At 44.5% G+C, this 24,985-nt stretch overlaps 1 protein-coding gene across 1 annotated transcript in view; it reads right to left on the reverse strand.

Moving 5' to 3' along the window:
• ASB15 (ankyrin repeat and SOCS box containing 15) overlaps positions 1 to 24,985 on the reverse strand; it is a 129,244-nt gene that overhangs the window by 11,762 nt on the left and 92,497 nt on the right. The window contains exons 6-7 of the mRNA XM_077264937.1: positions 15,236 to 15,481; positions 13,341 to 13,512 (exon numbers count right to left, since the gene is read on the reverse strand). Of these exons, the coding sequence (XP_077121052.1) occupies positions 13,341 to 13,512; positions 15,236 to 15,481 (418 nt within the window). The remainder of the gene's footprint in view (positions 1 to 13,340; positions 13,513 to 15,235; positions 15,482 to 24,985) is intronic.

The raw sequence follows: 24,985 nt of genomic DNA on the forward strand, positions 1-24,985 counted from the left end.
TAATCCATGTCAGCATAGTGTGTTACTAATGGTAATGTTTGAAACTGAGGTCCCAGCTCTCTTCATTTCATTAACCAGGTCCTCTGTTGTAGCTCTGGGCTGATTCCTGACCTTTGTCAGAATTATCCTTATCCCACAAGGTGAGATGGAGCCTCAAAACCGAGGAAGATTGACAGTCATCTTGTGTTTCTTCCATCTTCTAATAATTGTGCCAACAGTCATGTCTTCTCCCCAAGCTGCTTGCCTATTGTCCTGTAGCCCATCCCAGCCTTGTGCAAGTCTAGCATTTGTCCCAGGTGTCCTTAGACAACTCTTTGGTCTTGGCCAAGGTGAAGAGGTTAGAGTGATTGAGTGTGTAGACCGGTGTCTTTTATACAGGTAACTAGTTCAAACAGGTGCAATTAATACAGGCAATGAGTGCAGAGTAGGAGGGCCTCTTAAAGAAAAACTAACTGGCCTGTGAGAGCCAGAATTCTCGCTGACTGGCAAGTGATCAAATACTCATTTCATGCAATAAAATACTATTTAATTATTTAAAAATCATACAATGTGATTTTCTGTTTTTAGATTCTGCCTCTCACAGCTGAAGTGTACCTACAATAAAAATTACAGACCTCTCCATTATTTGTAGATGGGAAGACTTGCAAAATTTGCAGTGCATCAAATACTTATTTATCTCACTGTAGATGGTGTCAATGTCAGAAGTAAAATTATCCTGATGTGATTTAGACAAGTATTGTGTCATATAATGCATAACACCCTCCACTCCTTATTCATTAATAAACTTGTCAGAGGCAGAGGATGCCAATTTTGTCCTGCATTTGGTTGTAAGAAATGCTAGATAGGTATGTACACATATAGAAAGCAAAACGTGGTGTCATGCTTTTGTGTATATGTGCGGCATCTATGGTTGTCAAATTGGACTAGTAAAATAGGTATGAAAAACACAGACAAGAACAGGTAAAAAAAGAACAGATTTTTGTGCTTATTGCACAGCAGCACTTTGTTTCCTATACCATTTTTATTACAATTGTATTCATACGCTGACTTTGGTATATGTTTCTGGTTAGGATATATAATAGTATTTCTTTGGGTTTTGTTGTTTTCTTTGTAATTATGTATATATTAACGCTTCTCATTTGCACTATATTCCACTACATACTTTCAGTGTGTGTCCAACTAGTGTTGTACGCAGTCTTTCTCGTTGTGGCTATGGCTCCTCCGTAGTATTAGCTTTATACTTCCCATTTCTGTTCGGCGGCCTCATGGTGCTTGTGGCGTTGTCACGGAGACGGGCGGATATGACGTCTTTCCTGCCCGTGCTCCGTACCGCGCCACTGCACGCGCCGGCCTGATATTTCTGTACCATCACAGGAGCACATTTTGTGCCCTGAACATCGGTCCGTAGCTTCATCCACCGCGGCTCACCTTCTAGGACTGCGCGCGTCTCACGCATGTGCTGTGGAGCCCCGGGCCGGGTCGGGTGTTTGCGGCGTTACCGTGGAGATGGGCGGAGATGACGTCGGTCCTCCCGCCCATACCCCGTGGTGCGCTGCTGCATCCGCCGGCCGGGTGTCTCTGCATCATGGCGGGGGCGCGCCGATTGGTCCTTGCACCGGGTGCCACCTATACAAATAGCCCAAACCCCCCTACATTAAGCCACGCCTCCTGACGAAGCCTGCAACGGCGAAACGTGCGTTGAGGCCCTTTCCTGCACACACCACGCCGGTGTCTCTGTCCATCATGTCCCAAGGTAATGTACCGGTCATTTTCTAGCATGCACATATTATGCCTGGGATTGCGGGACAGATACTAGGTCCATCTTGTATGCCCTCCTTGTAATATGCACAGTACCAGTGGTACATGGTCTGATTGAGCTGCTCTACAACTATGACAGCAATGTTATCTTTATCATTATTTCTGTCATGACAGTAACTTTTATATGTAGTTGACATCTTCATTATTACCCTTGCTTCTGGGCACCGGTTGGGCTCAATGTACTGTGCAATACCATTATTTATTTAATTTCAAATAATTTTTTTCTTGGGTATTTTTCCCGGCGTGTTTGTGGTCAGGTTACCTGGATTTGTTGTGCCTTCCCCCAGCCATTTGTCCACATCTTTTTTAGGCTGGGGCTTTCTTGGCACGCCTTCCCCTTCACCAGTTTTTTGTCCATATGTTATTATTATGTGCTTGTGTATTTGATACTATAATAAAAAATTATTCAATTTGTTTGGTACCTCTCTGCTCGGTTGCTTTCTGTTTATTGTCTACATCTGTTTTTTTCATTTTTCAACCCAGCGGATTTTTTATAGGTTTATATATTTGATGGCATAGAGGTAAGCCCTCTGTCGGCCAAGAGGGCATTTTTTCGGTTTAAGAACAGGTAAATGTCTACATTTCTTTTTTTTCAACAATATTCAACCTCCCTTACCAAAAATGATGAAATTAGAAATGCTACATGGGTACACATTCAAAAGCCAGCATCTGCAAAAATGCACTGTATTAATGTGGTATATACGATTGTAAAATTCGACTAGTAAAATGCATGTGTAAAAAAAATAGTTTTCAACACGCTCACTTTGTGAGTTATACAGAAACCATTAAATATCTGGATTTTGGTGAATTTTATTTTGGATTAACCCCTTTCTGCTATTGGATGTACTATCCTGTCCATGTGACCTGGGACTTAATTCCCATGGACAGGATAGTACGTCATAGTCGATCAGCCGCGCTCACGGGGGGAGCGCGGCCGATCGCGGCCAGGTGTCAGCTGATTATCACAGCTGACATTCGGCACATTAACCCTCGGAACACTGTGATTAATCATGATCGCAGCATTCCGGTGGCATAGGGAAGCATTGCGCAGGGAGGGGGCTCCCTGCGTGCTTCTCTGAGACCCTTGGAACAATGAGATGTGATCGCGTTGTTCCGAGGGTCTCCTCCTTTCTCCTCCCTGCAGGCCCCGGATTCAAGATGGCTGAGGGGGTCCTTCCAAGTCCTGCGATCTGACACTATACATTGATGTCTCACCCTGGGGCAAAGTAAAAAAGTAAAAAAAAAAAAATTACACTGTGTAAAAATATAAAAAAACAAATTTCCTAAATAAAGAAAAAATATATATATTGTTCCAATAAATACATTTCTTTATATAAATAAAAAAAAACAATAAAAGTACACATATTTAGTATCGTTGCCTCCGTAACGACCCGACCTATAAAACTGTCCCACTAGTTAACCCAGGGGCGGACACAGACAGCTTGGGGCACCTGTGCAGGAAATGTGTCTGGGCCCCCCTCCTTTTAAGGCGACAAAGCTAAGGGACTGTGCTATACATAAGTGAGCACACTTTATACTAAGGGACTGTGTTAGACATAATAATCGATAATAATGTCTTCCTCCACCTCCCCCTGTTCTTAAACCCATTATAAATCCCCCGCATCCCATTATTGCTCTCTTCACCACCTCCATTATTGCTTTCTCGCCCACCACCCCATATCATTGCCCATTCCACCACCTCCATCATTGCCTCCTCCCCACCACCCCCATCATTGTCCTTTCCACTGCCACCATCATTTCCTCCTGCCCCACTACCCCTATCATTGCTCTCTCCATCAACCCAATCATTGCCTTTGGCCCCATCACCCCCATCATTGCCCTCTCCTCCACCTACACACACACACACACACACACACACACACACACACACACACACACACACACAGCACCATTCACCTCTCTGCACACACAGCACCATTCACCTCTCTGCACACACACACCTCACCTCTGCTCGCACCGTATCCTGAAGCCGCACCATCGCCGGCAGCTTCCTGTCTCGCACAACCGCTGCGCTGAATGATAATGTCATTCAGCCGCTGCTGTGTGACAGGAAGCGCGGGCAGGAATCAGGATGGATCCATTCCCTGCAGCTCCGCTCCGCTGCAATCCCATGATGACAATCTGGCCAGGGGCCCCCCCGGAGCCGGATAAACTGGCCAGTTTGCCCTCATTATTAGCCACCCTGCAGGCAGGGCCGGTTTTAGGCAAAGTGGGGCCCTAGGCAAAGTTTAAAATGGGGCCTCAAATGCATCACACAGAAGCATTTCGGTTCTATTTACATTCCCTGAGTTCAGGCCGCTAAAAGAGTGTGATCGCCAATATTGAAATCGTTCAACGCTTGTTTCCCAGCCTCTTTCTTCCGTTTGAGAAAGAATGATGGGAAGAGAATGATCACTACTAGATCATTAACAGATCACCATACAGTATCATGTTACCAGCAGCACATCTACAGTTTACACCGGCGATGTGCTGCTGAGAACAATGATTTCTGTTCCGGCATAAACTATCCAATCACTCGATGAATAGGCAGCATTTTACTTGTTTAATATAATACACCGCATAGTCCTCAATATATTATAATGTGCACCACAGTCCTCCATATTGTAAAATGCACACCACATAGTCATCCATATAATATAATGTGCCCTATAGTCCTCCATATAGTATAATGTGCCCTATAGTCCTCCATATACTGTAGTATAATACACTCCCCATAGTCCTCCATATAGTATAATGCACTCCTCATAGTCCTCCATATATTAAAATACACTGCTCAGTCCTCCACATATATAATACACTCATAGTGCTCCATATAGTATAATGCACCGCCATAGTTATCCATGTAGTACAATTCACTTCCCATAGTATAATGCACCTCATAGTTCTTCATATAGTATAATGTATTCCCCATAGTCCTTGATACAGTATAATGCAGCCCACATATAGTATAATGCAGCCACCTCATACAGCATAATGCAGCCACCCCACAGATTATGATGTAACCCCCATAGAATATAATGCAGCCCCCCTCATATAGTATAATGTAGCCCCCTCAGAGTATGATGCAATCATCCCTCATTAAATCTAATACAGCCCCCCCAATAGAAAATAATGTGGCCCCCCATAGAATATAATACAGCCCACCTCCCCATAGAATATAATGTAGCCCCATCAAAGAGTATGATGCAATCCTCCCTCATAAAATCTAATACAGCCCCCCCATAGAAAATAATGTGGCCCCCCATAGAATATAATACAGCCCACCTCCCCATAGTATATAATGTAGCCCCCATAGAATATAATGCAGTCCCCCATAATATATAACACAGCCTTCCCCATAGAATATAATGCACCCCCATAGTATATAACACAGCCTCCCCCATAGAATATAACGTATAATGTACCCCCCATAGTATACAACACAGCCCATATAGTATACAGCACAGCCCGCATAGTATACAGCACTGCCCGCATAGTATACAGCACTGCCTGCAGAGTATAAAGTGCAGCCTCATAGTATACAGCCCAGCCTCATAGTATACAGCACTGCCCACGTAGTATAAAGCACAGCCTCATAGTAAACAGCGCAGCCTCATAGTATACAGCGCAGCCTCATAGTATACAGCACTGCCCGCATAGTATACAGCACTGCCCGCATAGTATAAAGTGCAGCCTCATAGTATACGGCCCAGCCTCATAGTATACAGCACTGCCCATGTAGTATAAAGCACAGCCTCATAGTAAACAGCGCAGCCTAATAGTATACAGCACTGCCCGCGTAGTATACAGCACAGCCTCATAGGAAACAGCACTGCCTCATGGTATACAGCACACAGCCTCATGGTATACAGCGCACAGCCTCATGGTATACAGCACACTGCCTCATGGTATACAGCACACAGCCTCATGGTATACAGCACACAGCCTCATGGTATACAGCACACATCCTCATGGTATACAGCACAGAGCCTCATAGTATACAGCAAACAGCCTCATGGTATACAGCACACAGCCTCATGGTATACAGCACACAGCCTCATGGTATACAGCATACAGCCTCATGGTATACAGCACACTGCCTCATGGTATACAGCACACAGCCTCATGGTACACAGCACACAGCCTCATAGTATACAGCACACAGCCTCATAGTATACAGCACACAGCCTCATCATGGTATACATCACACAGTCTCATCATGGTATACAGCGCTGCCTCATGGTATACAGCACACAGCCTCATAGTATACAGCACACAGCCTCATAGTATACAGCACAGCCTCATAGTATACAGCACTGCCCGCATAGTATACAGCACAGCCTCATAGTAAACAGCACTGCCTCATGGTATACAGCGCTTCCTCATGGTATATGTAGCGCCCCCACTGCCGCAGGGCCGAGGGGTACCCGGTACCGGGCCTCTGAGTCTCTGCTCTGGGGTTGTCACGGTGGCTAGACCCGGTCCGTGACCCTGCTGAGGGGCGTACAGTAATAGATGTGGATAGTGGTGGTGGTGCGGTGCAGTAAATAACGAGGACACCAGGTTGCAGTCTCTTTGCCTCTTTACTGAAGGTCTCTGGGTCCTCAGTCCGGAATACGGTTCACCAGGCTGCGCAAGTCCGGCCGGTCCAATGGCACCTCCAGAGTTCTCCTTGCAGGTGGAAATCTGTGCCTTCCTGCTAGCGCTATGTGTTGTGGTCCTCCCCTGCTGTGCTTACGGGATAGTCCCCACAACTGTTGTGTCTGTTTCTCGTGTTCCCTCACAACTCGATTAGATGATCTTCTGCTAATCTTCCGTCCCTCCCAGGTGTTATGGTTGGGACGCACCCGTATGACGGGTAGGCTCGGAGCTCTTCCGGGACCCTAGAGTCGCCCCTCTCCAAAGGTTGCCCCCTATGTCTGCGTAGGTGATTTAGGTGAGACAGCCCGCCTGTGACTGACTGTCCTGCCATTGGTTTGAAGTATGGCTTAGAGCTCTGTACCTCCTCGGCGTTCCGGCCGCCGGTTGTTTACACCTCAGTAGGATGTTGCCTCGATCTTACAGCACGACTCCTACTGGTATTCTCCTTCTTGCTTTGATCTCGTTTCTCACTCAGCACAATAAATCTCGCTTCTTGTCCTTTCTTAGGGCTCCGCCGCTATGAAGTGCAGGCGCGGTCCCGTAGCTTTCTCTCTGTTTGCCAGGCCTCTGTCAGGATCCCACCCCTGACAGGGACCCTACCGAATCTTCCCCTGCAACACCCTCTGCCACAAGGTGTTGCCTGGTTCCAACCCAGTCAGCTCTCTTTCTAACTTCCTGCCTGACCCCCAGTTTTACCAGTATGTGAGGAGTGGCCTAATGAATCGTACCCTTAGCTCCCCCTGGAGGCCCGACTGTGAAATGTATTGGTGTATGTGATACCTGGTCAGATGAACTCCTTCAGTGCCATCAAACGTACCATAGCCCCCCTTAGCGGCGGAGCCACAGTACTGCAAGGACTCTGGGGCGCTGCATATACAGCACACTGCCTCATGGTATACAGCACACTGCTTCATGGTATACAGAACACAGCCTCATCATGGTATACAGCACACTGCCTCATGGTATACAGCACACAGCCTCATAGTATACAGCACTGCCCACATAGTATACAGCACAGCCTCATAGTAAACAGCACTGCCTCATGGCATACAGCACACAGCCTCATGGTACACAGTGCAGCCTCATGGTATACAGCACACAGCCTCATAGTATACAGCACACAGCCTCATAGTAAACAGCACTGCCTCATGGTATACAGCGCTTCCTCATGGTATACAGCACACTGCCTCATGGTATACAGCACACTGCTTCATGGTATACAGAACACAGCCTCATCATGGTATACAGCACACTGCCTCATGGTATACAGCACACAGCCTCATAGTATACAGCACTGCCCGCATAGTATACAGCACAGCCTCATAGTAAACAGCACTGCCTCATGGCATACAGCACACAGCCTCATGGTACACAGTGCAGCCTCATGGTATACAGCACACAGCCTCATGGTATACAGCACACAGCCTCATGGTATACAGCACTGCCCGCATAGTATCCAGCACAGCCTCATAGTAAACAGCACTGCCTCATGGTATACAGCACACTGCCTCATGGAATACAGCACACTGCCTCATGGTATACAGCACACTGCCTCATGGTATACAGCACACAGCCTCATAGTATACAGCGCACAGCCTCATAGTATACAGCGCACAGCCTCATAGTATACAGCGCACAACCTCATGGTATACAGCGCAGCTCCCCCCCAACCTGGGACCGGACCTCGACGCCCATCGGACAGCAGCAGGACCTCCCCTGGGTGAGTATAATCTAACCTTTATTTCTCATCTTTCAGGTTACATCGGGGGCTTATCTACAGCACTACAGAATGCTATAGATAAGCCCCTGATGCTGGTGGCCGCAGCTACGATTTTGGGGGTGACAGATTCCCTTTAAAAACATATATATCAAAAAAGGTAAAAAAGACAGGATATAGCATAATAATTATAAAAAAATCAAAAGAATAAAAACAATAAAATGCATAAAAATAATAAGAGAAAGGTGCAAAAGTGCAGCCATTATGTGACTTTTTCAATGATGAGATTTAACCCCTCAGGTGCCAGTGTACCGAGTTTAAAAATCCAATAACTTTCTCTTCTTACTAGATCAGGCATATCATTTGGTATCTGGTCTATGATAGTAAGCTTTAGTGAACTTAGGATCCTATTATGCACTGCGAGAAAGTGTTTTGACAGACTATGCATTAAATACACTTTTTGGATGTTCTGACGGTGTTTATTCATTCTTGCATGCATAGCCTGCATCGTCCGCCCAACATATTGCAGCCCACAACCACATTCGATCAGATAAACTACGTAGCTAGAGTGGCAATTTACATGGCAGTTAATATTAAAACTGGTACCTGTAGTGTATGACCGAAATTCTTTCGCTCCATTACTGATGGATCCACAACATAAACACTTAGCTGCCCTGCAGGCAAAACAGTCCGGATTTTGGTGTGTCCGGCAAGTGGATGTGGATAAGCACTCACGAGTTACGTTGCTGGGAGCAACAATGTTACAAAGCGATTTTTTTCTGAAGATGGTTCTAGGTAGCGCAGGAATATGTAACATCGTTTATCTGATCGAATGTGGCATTTAATTGGTTAATAGATGCAGGTGGATCGCGATTCCACCTGCCGCTATTGCGCTCACATGTCAGCCGTACATAACAGCTGACATGTTGCGACTTTGATGTGGGCTCACCGCCGGAGCCCACATCAAAGGGGGAGACACGACATGCGCCGTACTAGTGTGGGGCATGTTGTGAAGGGGTTAATTAATCATGTGATCCCATTTAATCATGTGCTCCGAATAATTGCTCCTTAAATCTCATTGGTTGGTGTTCCTTTATATACTTACTCAGGCCCACTCTCTGTATACTGCCACCTGATGAAGACGGAGCTGTTGGATTTCAATAAACAAAGAAACTTTTAATCCCTTCATCTGTCCTGTGCGCTCCCATGTGACCGGAGTATCGTGCAACTCACTGTTTATTCCTCTCCTGAGGCACCCGGCAGGAGCTGCATCGGACCTTTCTCAATCCACATCTCCCCTGACCGCCAGCTTTGTGCTCCGTTAGCCTGTCTTCTCTGTATCTATCAGCCAGAAAACTAAGGCCCACAGTGCCGCCGCAGTGAGTAAGCGTACAAGCACCTCACTACATTCTGGCGCCTAAATACAGTACTCAAGGCTGAAATAGAGCTTGTACTTAGATAGGCATATTTACTGTTTCAGGTCACACATATTGCCAAAATCAGTGTCCAAAACTTCTGGATTTGCTGCCATGTTTCCGTTTTGTTCCATAAATTAGAATCCTAACCCACACTTAGGTGCCTACACGGCACGCAACAGACTTTAGACCAAACTTGAACTTCTTTTTTTTTTCAGGAGAGAGTTTCTGAAGAACATTATAGTATGGGATAATTGTTCAACTTCGAAAGACTATGTTTACAGCTAAGTATCAGTCGCAGTTGGTTAACTGTTATTTTTTGGCATAGTTGAGGATGGATTGTTCCTCTGAGTTCGTTGAAGTCAAATCTGGAAGGGATATTTGGCTGGGGGACAGAGGTAATTGATTGAAAGATTGTAAATTATTGTGCTGCATGGCAGGCGAACCCACCCCTTAGCAGATGTCACTAATAAAATAATGTAATTAATTTTGCTTACTTCATATGTCAGTGGCTTTATTATTAAAGTTGTTTTAATTTGTTTAATTGATTCTATTACATTTTTAGTGCCTAACTATCAACTCCCTTAACCCCTTTCTGACATCAGACGTAATATTCCGTCCATGTGCCCTGGGCCTATATGACCATGGACAGAATATTAAGTCTGAGCGATCGCCTCAGCTCACAGGGGTGCGTGGGCAATCACCGCCGGGTGTCAGCTGACTTTGACAGCTGACACCCAGCACCCGGCACTAGGTGCCAGGAGCAGTCACAGACCACTTCCGACACTTTAACCCAATCGAACACGATTGCAGCATTCCGGAAGCTGGCAGAGGGCCAACAGCCTCTCTGTCTTTGAATCGGAGACCCCGTGGCGTGACGTGGGGTCCCGATCGTTGCCATCGTGAGCAAATGTCGTCATGACGACACCCGAGTCACCAGAGCAAGGAAACTTGTTGATCATGCGCAGTGCATAATCAGAAATTCTCTCTGTCAGTGCAGCGCTGACAGTTTCTATGGCTTACAGATGCTGCTTCATCTGCATGCTATAGAAGCGATCAGCCTGCAAAAAATGAGTGTCCCATAGTGGGACAAAGTAAAACAGCTAGAAAAAAGTAAAAAAAAGTTTTTAAATAACTGTAAAAATATTTTTAAAAATAATAAAAAAAATAATATATATTTGATCTCTAAATAAATATTTGAATGAAAAAAAACAAAACAATAAAAGTAGACATATTTGGTATTGCTGCGTCCGCAACAACCTGACCTATAAAACTGTCCCACTAGTTAACCCCCTTAGTGAACACCATCAAAAAATTAAAGAACAAGGCAAAAAACAATGCTTTATTATCATACACAAAAAGTGGAATAACACTTTGGTACCGCTGAAAACGTCATCTTGTCCCTCAAAAACACAAGCTGCTATACAGCTCCATCAGCAGAAAAATAAAAAAGTTATAGCTCTCAGAATAAAGTGATGCAAAAATAATAATTTTTTCTGTAAAATAGTTTTTATTGTATAAAAGCACCAAACATAAAAAAACTACGGTATATAAATGAGCTATAAATGAGGGATCGCTGTAATCGTACTGACCTCAAGAATAAAACTGTCTTATCAATTTTACCACACACGGAACGGCATAAACTCCCCCCCTCCCCCAAGAAAGAAATTCATGATTTGCTGGTTTTTGTTCATTCTGCCTCCCACAAATCGTAATAGAAAGCGATCAAAAAATGTCACGTGCCTGAAAATTATACCAATAAATCCGTCAACTCGTCTCACAAAAAACAAGCCATCACATGACTCTGTGGGCCAAAATATGGAAAAATTATAGCTCTGAAAATGTGGTGATGCAAAAACTATTTTTTGCAATAAAAAGCGTCTGGCTGCTGCCACACACTAAAAAACATAAAAACCGGCTATAAGGTCTCTTTCACACGTCCTGATATTTCCGGTACCGGATATGTCAGTGTCCATGTTTGTAATACTGTACGTGTGACACATCAGTACCACACAGACGGGCGCCAGGGAAGAAGCGTTACAGTAAGCACTGTTCCCCAGCGCCGGGTGCTATACACAGCTCTCATCATTTTCCCCTGCTCTGCCGTCAATTGGTGCGAGCAGGGGAAAATGATGAGAGTTATACTTAAGTACTAAAAGAGACAGCAGGCAGCTAATGGGACTATTACTCCCATCCGCCCACCTCTCCTGCTGCTAATAACAGTGACAGCAGGAGCGGCTGATGGGAGTATTCATCAGCCGCCGTCTGCGCTATAAATAAATATATGAAAAAAACGACATCTTCAGCAAGGTTGGTTATCAAGAATAGGGGGATCCCCACACATTTTTTTTAAAATTATTAAAATAAATAATTTAAAAAAACAGCGTGGGGTCCCTCCCTTTTTTGACAACCAGCCTTGCCAAAGTTCACAGCTGGGGGCTAGTATCCTCAGGCTGGTAAGGGGCCATGGATATTGACTCCCCCAGCCTAAAAGTAGCAGCCCGCAGCTGCCCAGAAAAGGCACATCTATTAGACGTGACAATTCTGGTGCTTTGCCCGGCTCTTCCCACTTGCCCCGTAGCGGTGGCAAGTGGGGTTCATATTTGTGGGGTTGATGTCACCTTTGTGTTGTCAGGTGACATCAAGCCCACGGCTTAGTAATGGAGAGGCGTCTATAAGACACCTATCTATTACTAATCCTATAGTTACATGCTAAAGACACAGCCAGAATAAAGTCCTTTAATTGAAAAAAATGACAGACTCCTTTAATAATCTTAATTAAACCATACTTGCAACCTCGCCTAATTCCCCCAAAGCCCTTGATCTCCTGTAATTAAACTAAAATAAAAAAACAACAATATACCATACCTGTCTGTCGTTCTGTCCCACGCCGTAATCCATGTCTAGGCGATAATTAGTTTTCAATCTGGACGGTGCCAAGATGTGACCGTCCAGGCTGAGAACCACCGGTGAATGAGTTGACCGGGGTGACGTCATAGAGGTTATATCCTGTCACTGACAAAGATAAAGCCGTGTGCACTACTACTGGTGGTGCCCAGGTAGGTTCCCACACCATGTGATACTAAAAGAAAGAACCTGGCACTCAACTTAATGCTTGTGAGATTTTAATCGTAGTAGCCAAAACGTTTCGGTCCTATATCTGGACCTTCATCAGTTACGTACTATGATGAAAAAAGTAAATGACTGTAGTGCCATATAAGGCACAGCATGGTCTGCGTCTGGTATTTGCGCAGATAGGTTTAGGCACACAGAATGGACTTATTCACGCTGATTGGACACAAGCACAGCACCTATCAGCGTGAATAAGTCCATTCTGTGTGCCTAAACCTATCTGCGCAAATACCAGACGCAGACCATGCTGTGCCTTATATGACACTACAGTCATTTACTTTTTTCATCATAGTACGTAACTGATGAAGGTCCAGATATAGGACCGAAACGTTTTGGCTACTACGATTAAAATCTCACAAGCATTAAGTTGAGTGCCAGGTTCTTTCTTTTAATATCCTGTCACTGAGGCTGTTTTTTTTGTGGGTCACAATTTATTAGATATAGTGAAGCATAACCATGAAGTACAATATATTTATACATACATGCTTCTAAAATCATTTGTGCATATGCTGAGACAAAACGTTCCAAATTAATTAAACTTCTTAGTTTATGTTCTTTTAGTCTATCTGGTGTTTTTAAATGTACTCACTGCAGCTTTCCAACAATAGAATACTTACAGATAATGTCCCCCATAGGCTGCTTTGTGAATGGGAAGATAACCCTCTTTATCTGGCATATTTCCACTAGCGCCATATTCTAAAAGGAGAGCAATGCAATCTGGATTTCCTCCAGTAGCTGCATCAGAGAGCACCGTGGAGCCATCATCTGCTTCTATGTTGATATCTCCACCTGGAAGATTTTTAAGTCAATGATATCAAAGAGAAATAAATTGGAAGGTAACATAGAAAACAGGCAATTTTAAATACCGTACTTTAAAGAGAACCAGTCATGTAAAATAATCTATTAACCTGTAGATTTGATGTTAATCTGCAGGTTAATTTCGTTCTGACACCATGCGGCGCCGACACTAAGAGCTCCGCTGCTGGGAGGAAATTAACTTTATTTCCTAATCCCCCCTTCACAGCATTCTGCTTCCAGTCGTCATAATGGTGACGCTGGCACGGTTTTAGCCACCACTCAGTGTGTAGAGAGCGGTGGCTGTAACGGCGCTACCGTCACTGACTGACAGCGGACCTAATGCTGAGCTTGCTGTCAGTCAGTGCCGGGGGCCCGGTTACAGCCATTGCTCTATATACACTGTGTAGTGACTGAAACCATGTCGGCGTCATCCCTGTGGTAGCCGAACACTGCCGGCGCCGCATGGTGTCAGAACATTATTAACCTGCAGATTAACCCCATATCTACAGGATTATACCATTACTTTACATGAGAGTTCCCTTGAAGTACTTCAAAGAATAGCATATACTAACCACTAACATGTATTATGAATTATTTCTCTGCTGCTTTCTGGTCTACTAAGCTAAACTCTCTCCTATGTAGGCCTCAGATAGCATAGGAGATTGGACAGATCTGCTTGAGAGAAAACTGCTGGTAGAGTGGCTTCTTTTATCCTGTTCCTCATGTACAGAAATGTGACATGTTGGCCACCATTGTGTCTGGGACTAAGTAAAGCAATTACGTGATAGTATTTAAGGAACACTACAAAAACAAAAAAAGGCTTATATACCATTAGTAAGAAATTAATGTATATTTGCACAAACATGCTGTTGTCAAAATATAAACATACACACACAGTATGAGTCAGCACACTATGGTTAATGAATACATGAACTCCACTATTGCTATTCATGTTCAAAATGTACTTAGTTAACATTTTTTGAACAGAAAGTACAAAAACCATCTAACGACAAAAAGGTGTATCTTTAATATCGATGTCCCCTATTCCTTAGGCTATGTTCCCACGATCAGTAATGGGCAGCACTTTGGACGCAACACATGTCTGCTCCATCCAAAGTGCTGCCAGCTTCTGAACACAGGTGATTCCGCATGTGTTCATTGATCTGTGCGGAATCACCGCGCCCAATACATTGTACAGGTGAAATTTATCTTGTGGATATGTGTACGCAGCGGATGTTGCAGATGTACGCAGTGTCCAAACCTCAGCATTTACTGACTGTGGGAACATACTCTAACATCTCACCTCTTTGTGAGAAGCCAGGTCTCCTCTGCACTTGGAAAGTAAACGTAAACTAGGCATAGCTCAGAACTAAAACCTAATTTGTGAAATAATCGGTGGAAAAGGGTACCCAGCCTTGGAGGACTGAAGTGCCCAATATAAATGTCTCAACACCTTGATGTGGTTGGATGGCTGTTGCATTTTCTGGTCCAAAAACGGTAACTAAGTACCTTGCGCTTTTACGTATAATGCAGTAGAGTTCAAGCACTAATTAATTGCAGTGTGCTGATGCATGGCGTGTTTGGGAAGGGGTACTACCTTCATCTACAGACTTGACATGAAACTTTTATGTATGTGCTTGTAAAATATTTAAAATTTATTTCACAAAACTAGAAAATGGAAGGGTCAGCAGTGTTTTTAATATATTTCACATACCTTTATGTATTAGTTGTTCCAATACATCACAGTGACCAAATTCAGCAGCAACTCCTAATGGTGTCACACCAAAACCATCTCTAAGGTTGAGATTCGCACCATTCTTTAGGAGTAAAGAGATTATTTCTGTGTGCCCCTGTTTTGCTGCTTCATGTATTGCTGACCATCTTTTCACACAGGGCTGGTTAATAGTGCAATTGTAACTGATCAAAAGGGATATTATTTCATAACTTCCTATCCGTACAGCTGAAACACAGAATAATTAAAGAATAGTTGGTGATGTGTTCTCAGTGTCAAAAACTGTCACAAAATATATTTATACAGTTGCATGTAAAAGTTAGGGCACCCACTTTTCCTTTCTATTTTAGGCAAAATATATATACCGTATATACTTGAGAATAAGTCAACCAGAGTATAAGCCGAGGCACCTAATTTTGCCTCGAAAAACTGGGAAAACGTATTGACTCGAGTATAAGCCGGGTATGCATTGTCCCCTCATCCCAATCCTGGTACGCGTGGCTCCACATCCCCGTCCTTGTATGCATGGCTCCCTGTCCTTGTATGCATGGCTCCACATCCCCGTCCTTGTATGCATGGCTCCCCATGCTTGTATGTATGGCTCCCTGTCCCTGTATGCAATGCTCCTTATCCCCATCCTTGTATGCATGGCTCCTTATCTCCTAACTTTGTGTGCATGATTCCTATAAAAAAAAAAACACATCCTACTTACCATCCCTGCGTGCCCTCGCTGCAACTTGTATCAGCGCCAGCAGCTCTTCCGGCCGAGTGATCACATGTCCCCGCTCATTAAACTAATGAATGTTCACTCCACGCCTGTGGGAGTGGAGAGGGGTGAATATTAATTACCTTAATGAGTGGGGGACATCTAACCGCTCGGCCGGAAGACTGGCCCCGGAAAGATATGCAGGGAGGGCGCGCAGGGAAGGTATGTAGGCTGTGGCTGTAACTGTGCGCGCTATAAGATAAATTAATATTCAATGGCAGCGCTGTGAATATAAATTTATCTTTAGCAGCGGGCACAGTTACAGCTGCCGGCTCCTGCCTCTGTGACCCGCTGCTCCCCCTCCCCCCCCATCTTTCTGGGATAATGACTATAAGCTGAGGGGGGCAAAAAAACGTGATGAAAAACTCGGCTTATACAAGAGTATATACGGTAGTAATTTTTTACATTTAAAAAATTACAAAAAGGGAAATGATGCAAAAGTTTGAGATTTGTGTGCTTAGGGGGGCGTGGCCTGGACTGCTATGGCGTAGGTTGTGCGGTGCTGGAGCTCCTGAGGGACATCCTCTATAATCAACTAAAATCGCCTAAAAAACGTTTTTATTGTCAAATCTTTAGTTGGATCTTATCCAGTGCCTCATCTGGGTCACTATGATCCGAAAATTATTTTAATTTTACCACATAAATTTTAGAAATCAGCCCTAGGAAAGTTTGGGCCTTCAAACTACAGGTTTGAGGTAATCCAGCCTCAGGAAGCTAATACCTTCTAACAAGCGGCTCAGCTAATAAGCCAAAGGACCTGAGGTAAAAAACATCAGATTTTATTATAAACTCCCTCTCTGGCTTTGGTAGTGAGGAGGAGGGAAGTGACAGCTACAGGCACACACTGTGGAGCGGTCTCTGCACGGCTGCTGCTCCCTCCCCTATTGCCTGGGGATATACCGCCCTGTGCTCATTAGCATAAAGTGCTAAGCCTCCCCGGATTGAAAGACGGAGGCAGAAGAAAGCGATCCAGAAGCATCGGGGGAAGACCCGCAGTGACGTGATATCAGCTCCACACAGAAGCCGACGCTGACACTCCCCCGGACCTTGGAACAAAAGGTGGGAAAAGACGGCCGCCATTTTATTGGTGGACGGCGACAGATTAGAAGGCGCGAGAGACCAGCGTACACCAGCGACAGCAAAGAAGAAGATCTGCGCTGGTCAACACATCGCAGGCTCCGGATCCAAGCACCACCGGACTCAAACAACGGTAAGTTCCGGCCCCCTGCTGGGAACGAAAATACACCGGCGGTCCAGCGAGGAAGACAACGACGACCGACGGCTCCCGTACAGGACAACGGTGGAACCACGCAGACAGCCATCTCTGCAGGAGCGACAGGAAGACTCTGGTGCAGCATAAACTGCTGTTGAAACAGCTAGGAGCCCTGCAGGGCTCACAAAGCAAAAGAGCTATAGCCTACTATATCAGTCTCTCGCAGGATCTAATCCAGGTAACTGGCTATTTTAGTGAAGCTGACTGGGAAGTCCTAAATTCAGTCATATTATTTGGAGAGTTTTATTTCTACCCTGGTTCCTTCCTTATTAGCACATGTCTCTAGGAGAACAATCAGTTCTTGAAAGATACTTGTTTGTTTTGGGCAATTAACCTGCACACTTTAACTAACAAACACAAAGTGTTATATAAGCATGCTCTGTTAGGAAAAATCTGTTTGTATGCCCCAGTGATTAATCTGCACTTTTTAATTCTCAGGTGCTAGGTATTATCTAAGCATATTCTTCTGTAATTACTGTGAAACTATATACGCCACCTGTTGACACAGCTAATTGCTTGTTTATATTCGGATGATTGCTATTACCACACTCACAGGGGTAGTTCCATAGTTGCTCCCCTTTTGCCCCTTTTGCAGCTTGAGACCACTTTGTGGGGATTTTTTATTTCATGGGCTAGCCTCACCAGGATTATCCTGAGATCAACATAGAGGACATTGTCTACAATTCCAGCTTTGCTTGGGGCTACTATTTGTGGAAAATCTTTAATCTTTATTCTGAGACCGTCCTAGTAGACACTCTCTGCAAATCAGGCTATTGCTTGGGGATAACAATGAGCAAGAACTCGCCTAAACCCCAATTCTTAAACATGGCCTCATCTATACCTCAAAAACCCCAAAGGTACAAAGGGTCTGGGCACAATCCATCAAAGGATTTAATAACCACAATAAGTCCCAATAGATCCAGGTCTCCTTTAACCCCTTCATGACCCAGCCTATTTTGGCCTTAATGACCTTGCCGTTTTTTGCAATTCTGACCAGTGTCCCTTTATGAGGTAATAACTCAGGAACGCTTCAACGGATCCTAGCGGTTCTGAGACTGTTTTTTCGTGACATATTGGGCTTCATGTTAGTGGTAAATTTAGGTCAATAATTTCTGCGTTTATTTGTGAAAAAAATGGAAATTTGGCAAAAATTTTGAAAATTTCGCAATTTTCAAATTTTGAATTTTTATTCTGTTAAATCAGAGAGTTATGTGCCACAAAATAGTTAATAAATAACATTTCCCACATGCCTACTTTACATCAGCACAATTTTGGAACCAAAATTTTTTTTTGCTAGGAAGTTATAAAGGTTAAAATTTGACCAGTGATTTCTCATTTTTACAACAAAATTTACAAAATCATTTTTTTTGGGGACCACCTCACATTTGAAGTCAGTTTGAGGGGGTCTATATGGCTGAAATACCCAAAAGTGACACCATTCTAAAAACTACACCCCTCAAGGTGCTTAAAACCACATTCAAGAAGTTTGTTAACCCTTCAGGTGTTTCACAGCAGCAGAAGCAACATGGAAGGAAAATATGAACATTTAACTTTTTATTCACAAAAATGATCTTTTAGCAACAATTTTTTTATTTTCCCAAGGGTAAAAGGAGAAACTGGACCATGAACGTTGTTGTCCAATTTGTCCTGAGTACGCTGATACCTCATATGTGGGGGTAAACCACTGGTTGGGCGCACGGCAGGGCTCGGAAGGGATGGAGCGCCATTTGACTTTTTGAATGAAAAATTTGGCTCCAATCTTCAGCGGATAGCATGTCACGTTTGGAGAGCCCCCGAGTGCCTAAACATTGGAGCTCCCCCACAAGTGACCCCAATTTGGAAACTAGACGCCCAAATGAACTTATCTAGATGCATAGTGAGCACTTTAAACACCCAGGTGCTTCACAAATTGATCCGTAAAAATGAAAACGTACTTTTTTTTCACAAAAAAATTATTTTAGCCTCAATTTCTTCATTTTCACATGGGCAACAGGATAAAATGGATCCTAAAATTTGTTGGGAAATTTCTCCTGAGTACACCGATACCTCATGTGTGGGGGTAAACCACTGTTTGGGCATATGGTAAGGCTCGGAAGGGAAGGAGCGCCATTTGACTTTTTGAATGAAAAATGATCTCCATCGTTAGCGGACACCATGTCACGTTTGGAGAGCCCCTGTGTGCCTAAACATTGAAGCTCCCACACAAGTGACCCCATTTTGGAAACTAGACCCCCCAAGGAACTTATCTAGATGCATAGTGAGCACTTTAAACCCTTATGTGCTTCAGAAATTGATCCATAAAAATAAAAAAGTGCTTTTTTTTCACAAAAAAATTTCTTTTAGCCTCAATATTTTCATTTTCACATGGGCAACAGGATAAAATGGATCCTAAAATTTGTTGGCCAATTTCTCCTGAGTACGCCGATATCTCATATGTGGGGGTAAACCACTGTTTGGGCGCACGGCAAGGCTCGGAAGGGAAGGAGCGCCATTTGACTTTTTGAATGGAAAATTAGCTCCAATCATTAGCGGACACCATGTCGCCTTTGGAGAGCCCCTGTGTGCCTAAACACTGGAGCTCCCCCACAAGTGACCCCATTTTGGAAACTAGACCCCCCAAGGAACTTATCTAGATGCATAGTGAGCACTTTAAACCACCAAGTGCTTCACAGAAGTTTATAACGCAGAGCCGTGAAAGTAAAAAATAATTTTTCTTTCCTCAAAAATGATTTTTTAGCCCGGACTTTTTTATTTTCCAAAGGGTAACAGGGGAAATTGGACCCCAATAGTTATTGAAAAAAAAAAAAGAGAAGCCAGCACTGCTAATGGTCAGAACGCAATACAAATGGTGCACATGCACCTACTGAATTCTAACTGTAGTTCAAATATGAGACATTTAGCAAATAATTGATCAATTTTTTGAGCTACCCCGCCACTTCACGGCAATCTCATAATGGGGCAGTCCTACGCTACGTTTTTTATTAACGTTGTGCCATTACGGCCTCCTAGATGTATAAAAAGAGCATAAAAAGAAAGACACCATTACTAACACTATGACATGCAAGCTGTACCTGGAGACATTTTCAGAATCACCCCCTTGGTGCCAGGAAGGACAAGCGTAGGTGAAGGCCGATCAGGTCCAGTGCGGACATGTCAGATCTGGCCTCCACGCCTCCAAGCCAGCACCAAGGTTAAAGAGTGAAACAGGTTCAGACACAGCTGCAAAATTAACTAGAGCCTGAGGCAGGGCAGGGCTGCTGTGTGTGTGAACAGCAGCCTATCAATCACAGAGAACACAGAAAGAATGGCGTACGTAACCCAGCGTGCGCGGCAACAGTGGTGGTCAGCCACTTACCAATGTAAAAGAAAAAAAAAAAGAGAAGCCAGCACTGCTAATGGTCAGAACGCAATACAAATGGTGCACATGCACCTACTGAATTCTAACTGTAGTTCAAATATGAGACATTTAGCAAATAATTGATCAATTTTTTGAGCTACCCCGCCACTTCACGGCAATCTCATAATGGGGCAGTCCTACGCTACGTTTTTTATTAACGTTAACTTTAACTTTGGTGTTGGTTTGGCAGGGTGGGGGCCAGATCTGATATGTCCGCACAGGACCTGGTCGGCCTCTATCCGCGCTCGCCTTCCTGGCACTAAGGGAGTGATTCTGTCAATGCTCCAGGTACAGTTTGTCATGTAATGTTATTTAATGTGGTCTGTCCCTTTTTTTTTTTTTTTTTTTACTCTCAATACATTTAGGAGGCCGTAATGGCACAATGTAATAAAAAACGTAGAGTTAGGACTGCCCCATTATGAGATTGCCGTGAAGTGGCGGGGTAGCTCAAAGAATTGATCAATTATTTGCTAAATATCTCATATTTGAAATACAGTCAGAATTTATTATGTGCATGTGCACTTTTGATATTGCGTTTTGACCTTCAGCAGTGCTGGCTTCTCTTCTTTTTGCTTCTGTATTGGTATGTGGCTGACCACCACTGTTGCCGCGCACGCTGGGTCATATGCGCCATTCTGTCTGGGTTCACTATGATTGATAGGCTGCTGTGCACACACACACACAGCAGCCCTGTCCTGCCCTGCCTCAGGCTCTAGTTAATTAGGCAGCTGTGCCTCAGCCAGTTTCATGCTTTAACTTTGGTGTTGGTTTGGCAGTGTGGGGGCCAGATCTGATATGTCCGCACAGGACCTGATCGGCCTCTATCCGCGCTCGCCTTCCTGGCACTAAGGGAGTGATTCTGTCAATGCTCCAGGTACAGTTTGTCATGTAATGTTATTTAATGTGGTCTGTCCCTTTTTTTTTTTTTTTTTTACTCTCAATACATTTAGGAGGCCGTAATGGCACAATGTAATAAAAAACGTAGAGTTAGGACTGCCCCATTATGAGATTGCCGTGAAGTGGCGGGGTAGCTCAAAGAATTGATCAATTATTTGCTAAACATCTCATATTTGAAATACAGTCAGAATTTATTATGTGCATGTGCACTTTTGATATTGCGTTTTGACCTTCAGCAGTGCTGGCTTCTCTTCTTTTTGCTTCTGTATTGGTATGTGGCTGACCACCACTGTTGCCGCGCACGCTGGGTCATATGCGCCATTCTGTCTGGGTTCACTATGATTGATAGGCTGCTGTGCACACACACACACAGCAGCCCTGCCCTGCCTCAGGCTCTAGTTAATTAGGCAGCTGTGCCTCAGCCAGTTTCATGCTTTAACTTTGGTGTTGGTTTGGCAGTGTGGGGGCCAGATCTGATATGTCCGCACAGGACCTGATCGGCCTCTATCCGCGCTCGCCTTCCTGGCACTAAGGGAGTGATTCTGTCAATGCTCCAGGTACAGTTTGTCATGTAATGTTATTTAATGTGGTCTGTCCCTTTTTTTTTTTTTTTTTTTACTCTCAATACATTTAGGAGGCCGTAATGGCACAATGTAATAAAAAACGTAGAGTTAGGACTGCCCCATTATGAGATTGCCGTGAAGTGGCGGGGTAGCTCAAAGAATTGATCAATTATTTGCTAAATATCTCATATTTGAAATACAGTCAGAATTTATTATGTGCATGTGCACTTTTGATATTGCGTTTTGACCTTCAGCAGTGCTGGCTTCTCTTCTTTTTGCCCAATAGTTATTGTCCAGTTTCTCCTGAGTACGCTGATACCCCACATGTGGGGGTAAACCACTGTTTGGGCACACGGCAGGGTTCGGAAGGGAAGGCACGCCATTTGGCTTTTTGAATGGAAAATTAGCTCCAATCATTAGCGGACACCATGTCGCGTTTGGAGAGCCCCTGTGTGCCTAAACATTGGAGCTCCCGCACAAGTGACCCCATTTTGGAAACTAGACCTCCGAAGGAACTAATCTAGATGTGTGGTGAGCACTTTGAACCCCAAAGTGCTTCACAGAAGTTTATAACGCAGAGCCATGAAAATAAAAAATAATTTTTCTTTTCTCAAAAATGATTTTTTAGCCCTGAATTTTTTATTTTCCCAAGGGTAACAGGAGAAATTTGACCCCAAAAGTTATTGTACAGTTTCTCCTGAGTACGCTGATACCCCATATGTGGGGGTAAACCACTGTTTGGGCACACGTCGGGGTTCGGAATGGAAGTAGTGACGTTTTGAAATGCAGACTTTGATGGAATGCTCTGCGGGCGTCACGTTGCGTTTGCAGAGTCCCTGATGTGCCTAAACAGTAGACACTCCCCACAAGTAACCCCATTTTGGAAACTAGACCCCCAAAGGAACTTATCTAGATGTGTGGTGAGCACTTTGAACCCCCAAGTGATTCACAGAAGTTTACAACGCAGAGCCGTGAAAATAAAAAATCATTTTTATTTCCTCAAAAATGATGTTTTAGCAAGCAATTTTTTATTTTAACAAGGGTAACAGATGAAATTGGACCCCTATAGTTGTTGCCCAGTTTGTCCCGAGTATGCTGGTACTCCGTACGTGGGGGTAAACCACTGTTTGGTTGCACGTTGGGGCTCGGAAGGGAGGGTGCACCATTTGACTTTTGGAACGCAAGATTGGCTGGAATCAATGGTGGCGCCATATTGCGTTTGGAGACCCCTGATGTACCTAAACAGTGGAAACCTCTCAATTCTAACTCCAACACTAACCCCAACACACCCCTAACCCTAATCCCAACTCTAGCCATAACCCTAACCCCAACACACCCCTAACCACAACCCTAACCCAACACACCCCTAACCCTAATCCCAACCCTAATTTCAACCCTAACCACAACCCTAACCCCAACACACCCCTAACCATAACCCTAACCACAAGCCTAATCTTAAACCTATTTCCAACCCTAGCCCTAATTCCATCCCTAACCCTAAGGCTATGTGCCCACGTTGTGGATTCGTGTGAGATTTTTCCGCACCATTTTTGAAAAATCCGCAGGTAAAAGGCACTGCGTTTTACCTGCGGATTTACCACAGATTTCCAGTGGTTTTTGTGCGGATTTCACCTGCAGATTCCTATTGAGGAACAGGTGTAAAACGCTGCGGAATCCGCACAAAGAATTGATATGCTGTTTAAAATACAACGCAGCGTTTCTGCGCGGTATTTTCCGCACCATGGGCACAGCGGATTTGGTTTTCCAAAGATTTACATGGAACTGTAAACCTGTTGGAAAACTGCTACGAATCCGCAGCAGCCAATCCGCTGCGGATCCGCAGCCAAATCCACACCGTGTGCACATAGCCTAATTCTAAGGCTATGTGCACACGCTGCGGAAAACGCTGCGGAAAACGCTGCGGATCCGCAGCTGCGGGTCCGCAGCAGTTTCCCTTGAGATTATAGTTCAATGTAAACCTATGGGAAACAAAAAAAGCTGTGCCCATGCTGCGGAAAAAACTGCGCGGAAACGCAGCGGTTTACATTCCGCAGCATGTCACTTCTTTCTGCGGATTCCGCAGCAGTTTTACAACTGCTCCAATAGAAAACCGCAGTTGTAAAAGCGCAGTGAAATTCGCAGAAAAACCACGTTGAATCCGCGATAAGTCCGCAGCGGTTTTACACTGCGAATTTATCAAATCCGCTGTGGAAAAATCCACAGAGGACCAGAATACCCTAACCCTAAGGAAAAATCCACAGAGGACCAGAAAACCCTAACCCTAACCCTGACCCTGGTTCTGAACCTAGTGGGGGAAAAAAAAATATATATATATTTTCTTTATTTTATTGTTGTCCCTAGCTATAAGGGTGATAAAGGGGGGGGTCATTTACATTTTTTTTTATTTTGATCACTGTGATAGGTTTTCACAGTGATCAAAATGTACATGGAACGAATCTGCCGGCAGGCAGATTCGGCGGGTGTACTGCGCATGCGCCCGCCATTTTGGAAGATGGCGGCGCCCAGGGAGGAGACGGACCGACACCGGGAGGCTCGGTAAGTATGTGGGTGTAAGGGGGGGAGCTCAGGGGGTGGATCGGAGCACAGGGGAGGTGGATCGGAGCAAGGAAGGAGCGGGCAGGAGGACGGGGGAGCGGACAGGAGGACGGAGAGGACCGGGCCACATAACGGACGACTGGGGAGGCGATCGGTGGCGGTGGGGGGGGCAGATCAGGTTTTCCAGCCATGGCCGATGATATTGCAGCATCGGCCATGGCTGGATTGCAATATTTCACCTTTTTCATAGGTGAAATATTGCAAATTGCTCTGATTGGCT

This window comes from Ranitomeya variabilis, chromosome 5, assembly GCF_051348905.1.
Source record: "Ranitomeya variabilis isolate aRanVar5 chromosome 5, aRanVar5.hap1, whole genome shotgun sequence".
Lineage (NCBI taxonomy): Eukaryota > Metazoa > Chordata > Amphibia > Anura > Dendrobatidae > Ranitomeya > Ranitomeya variabilis.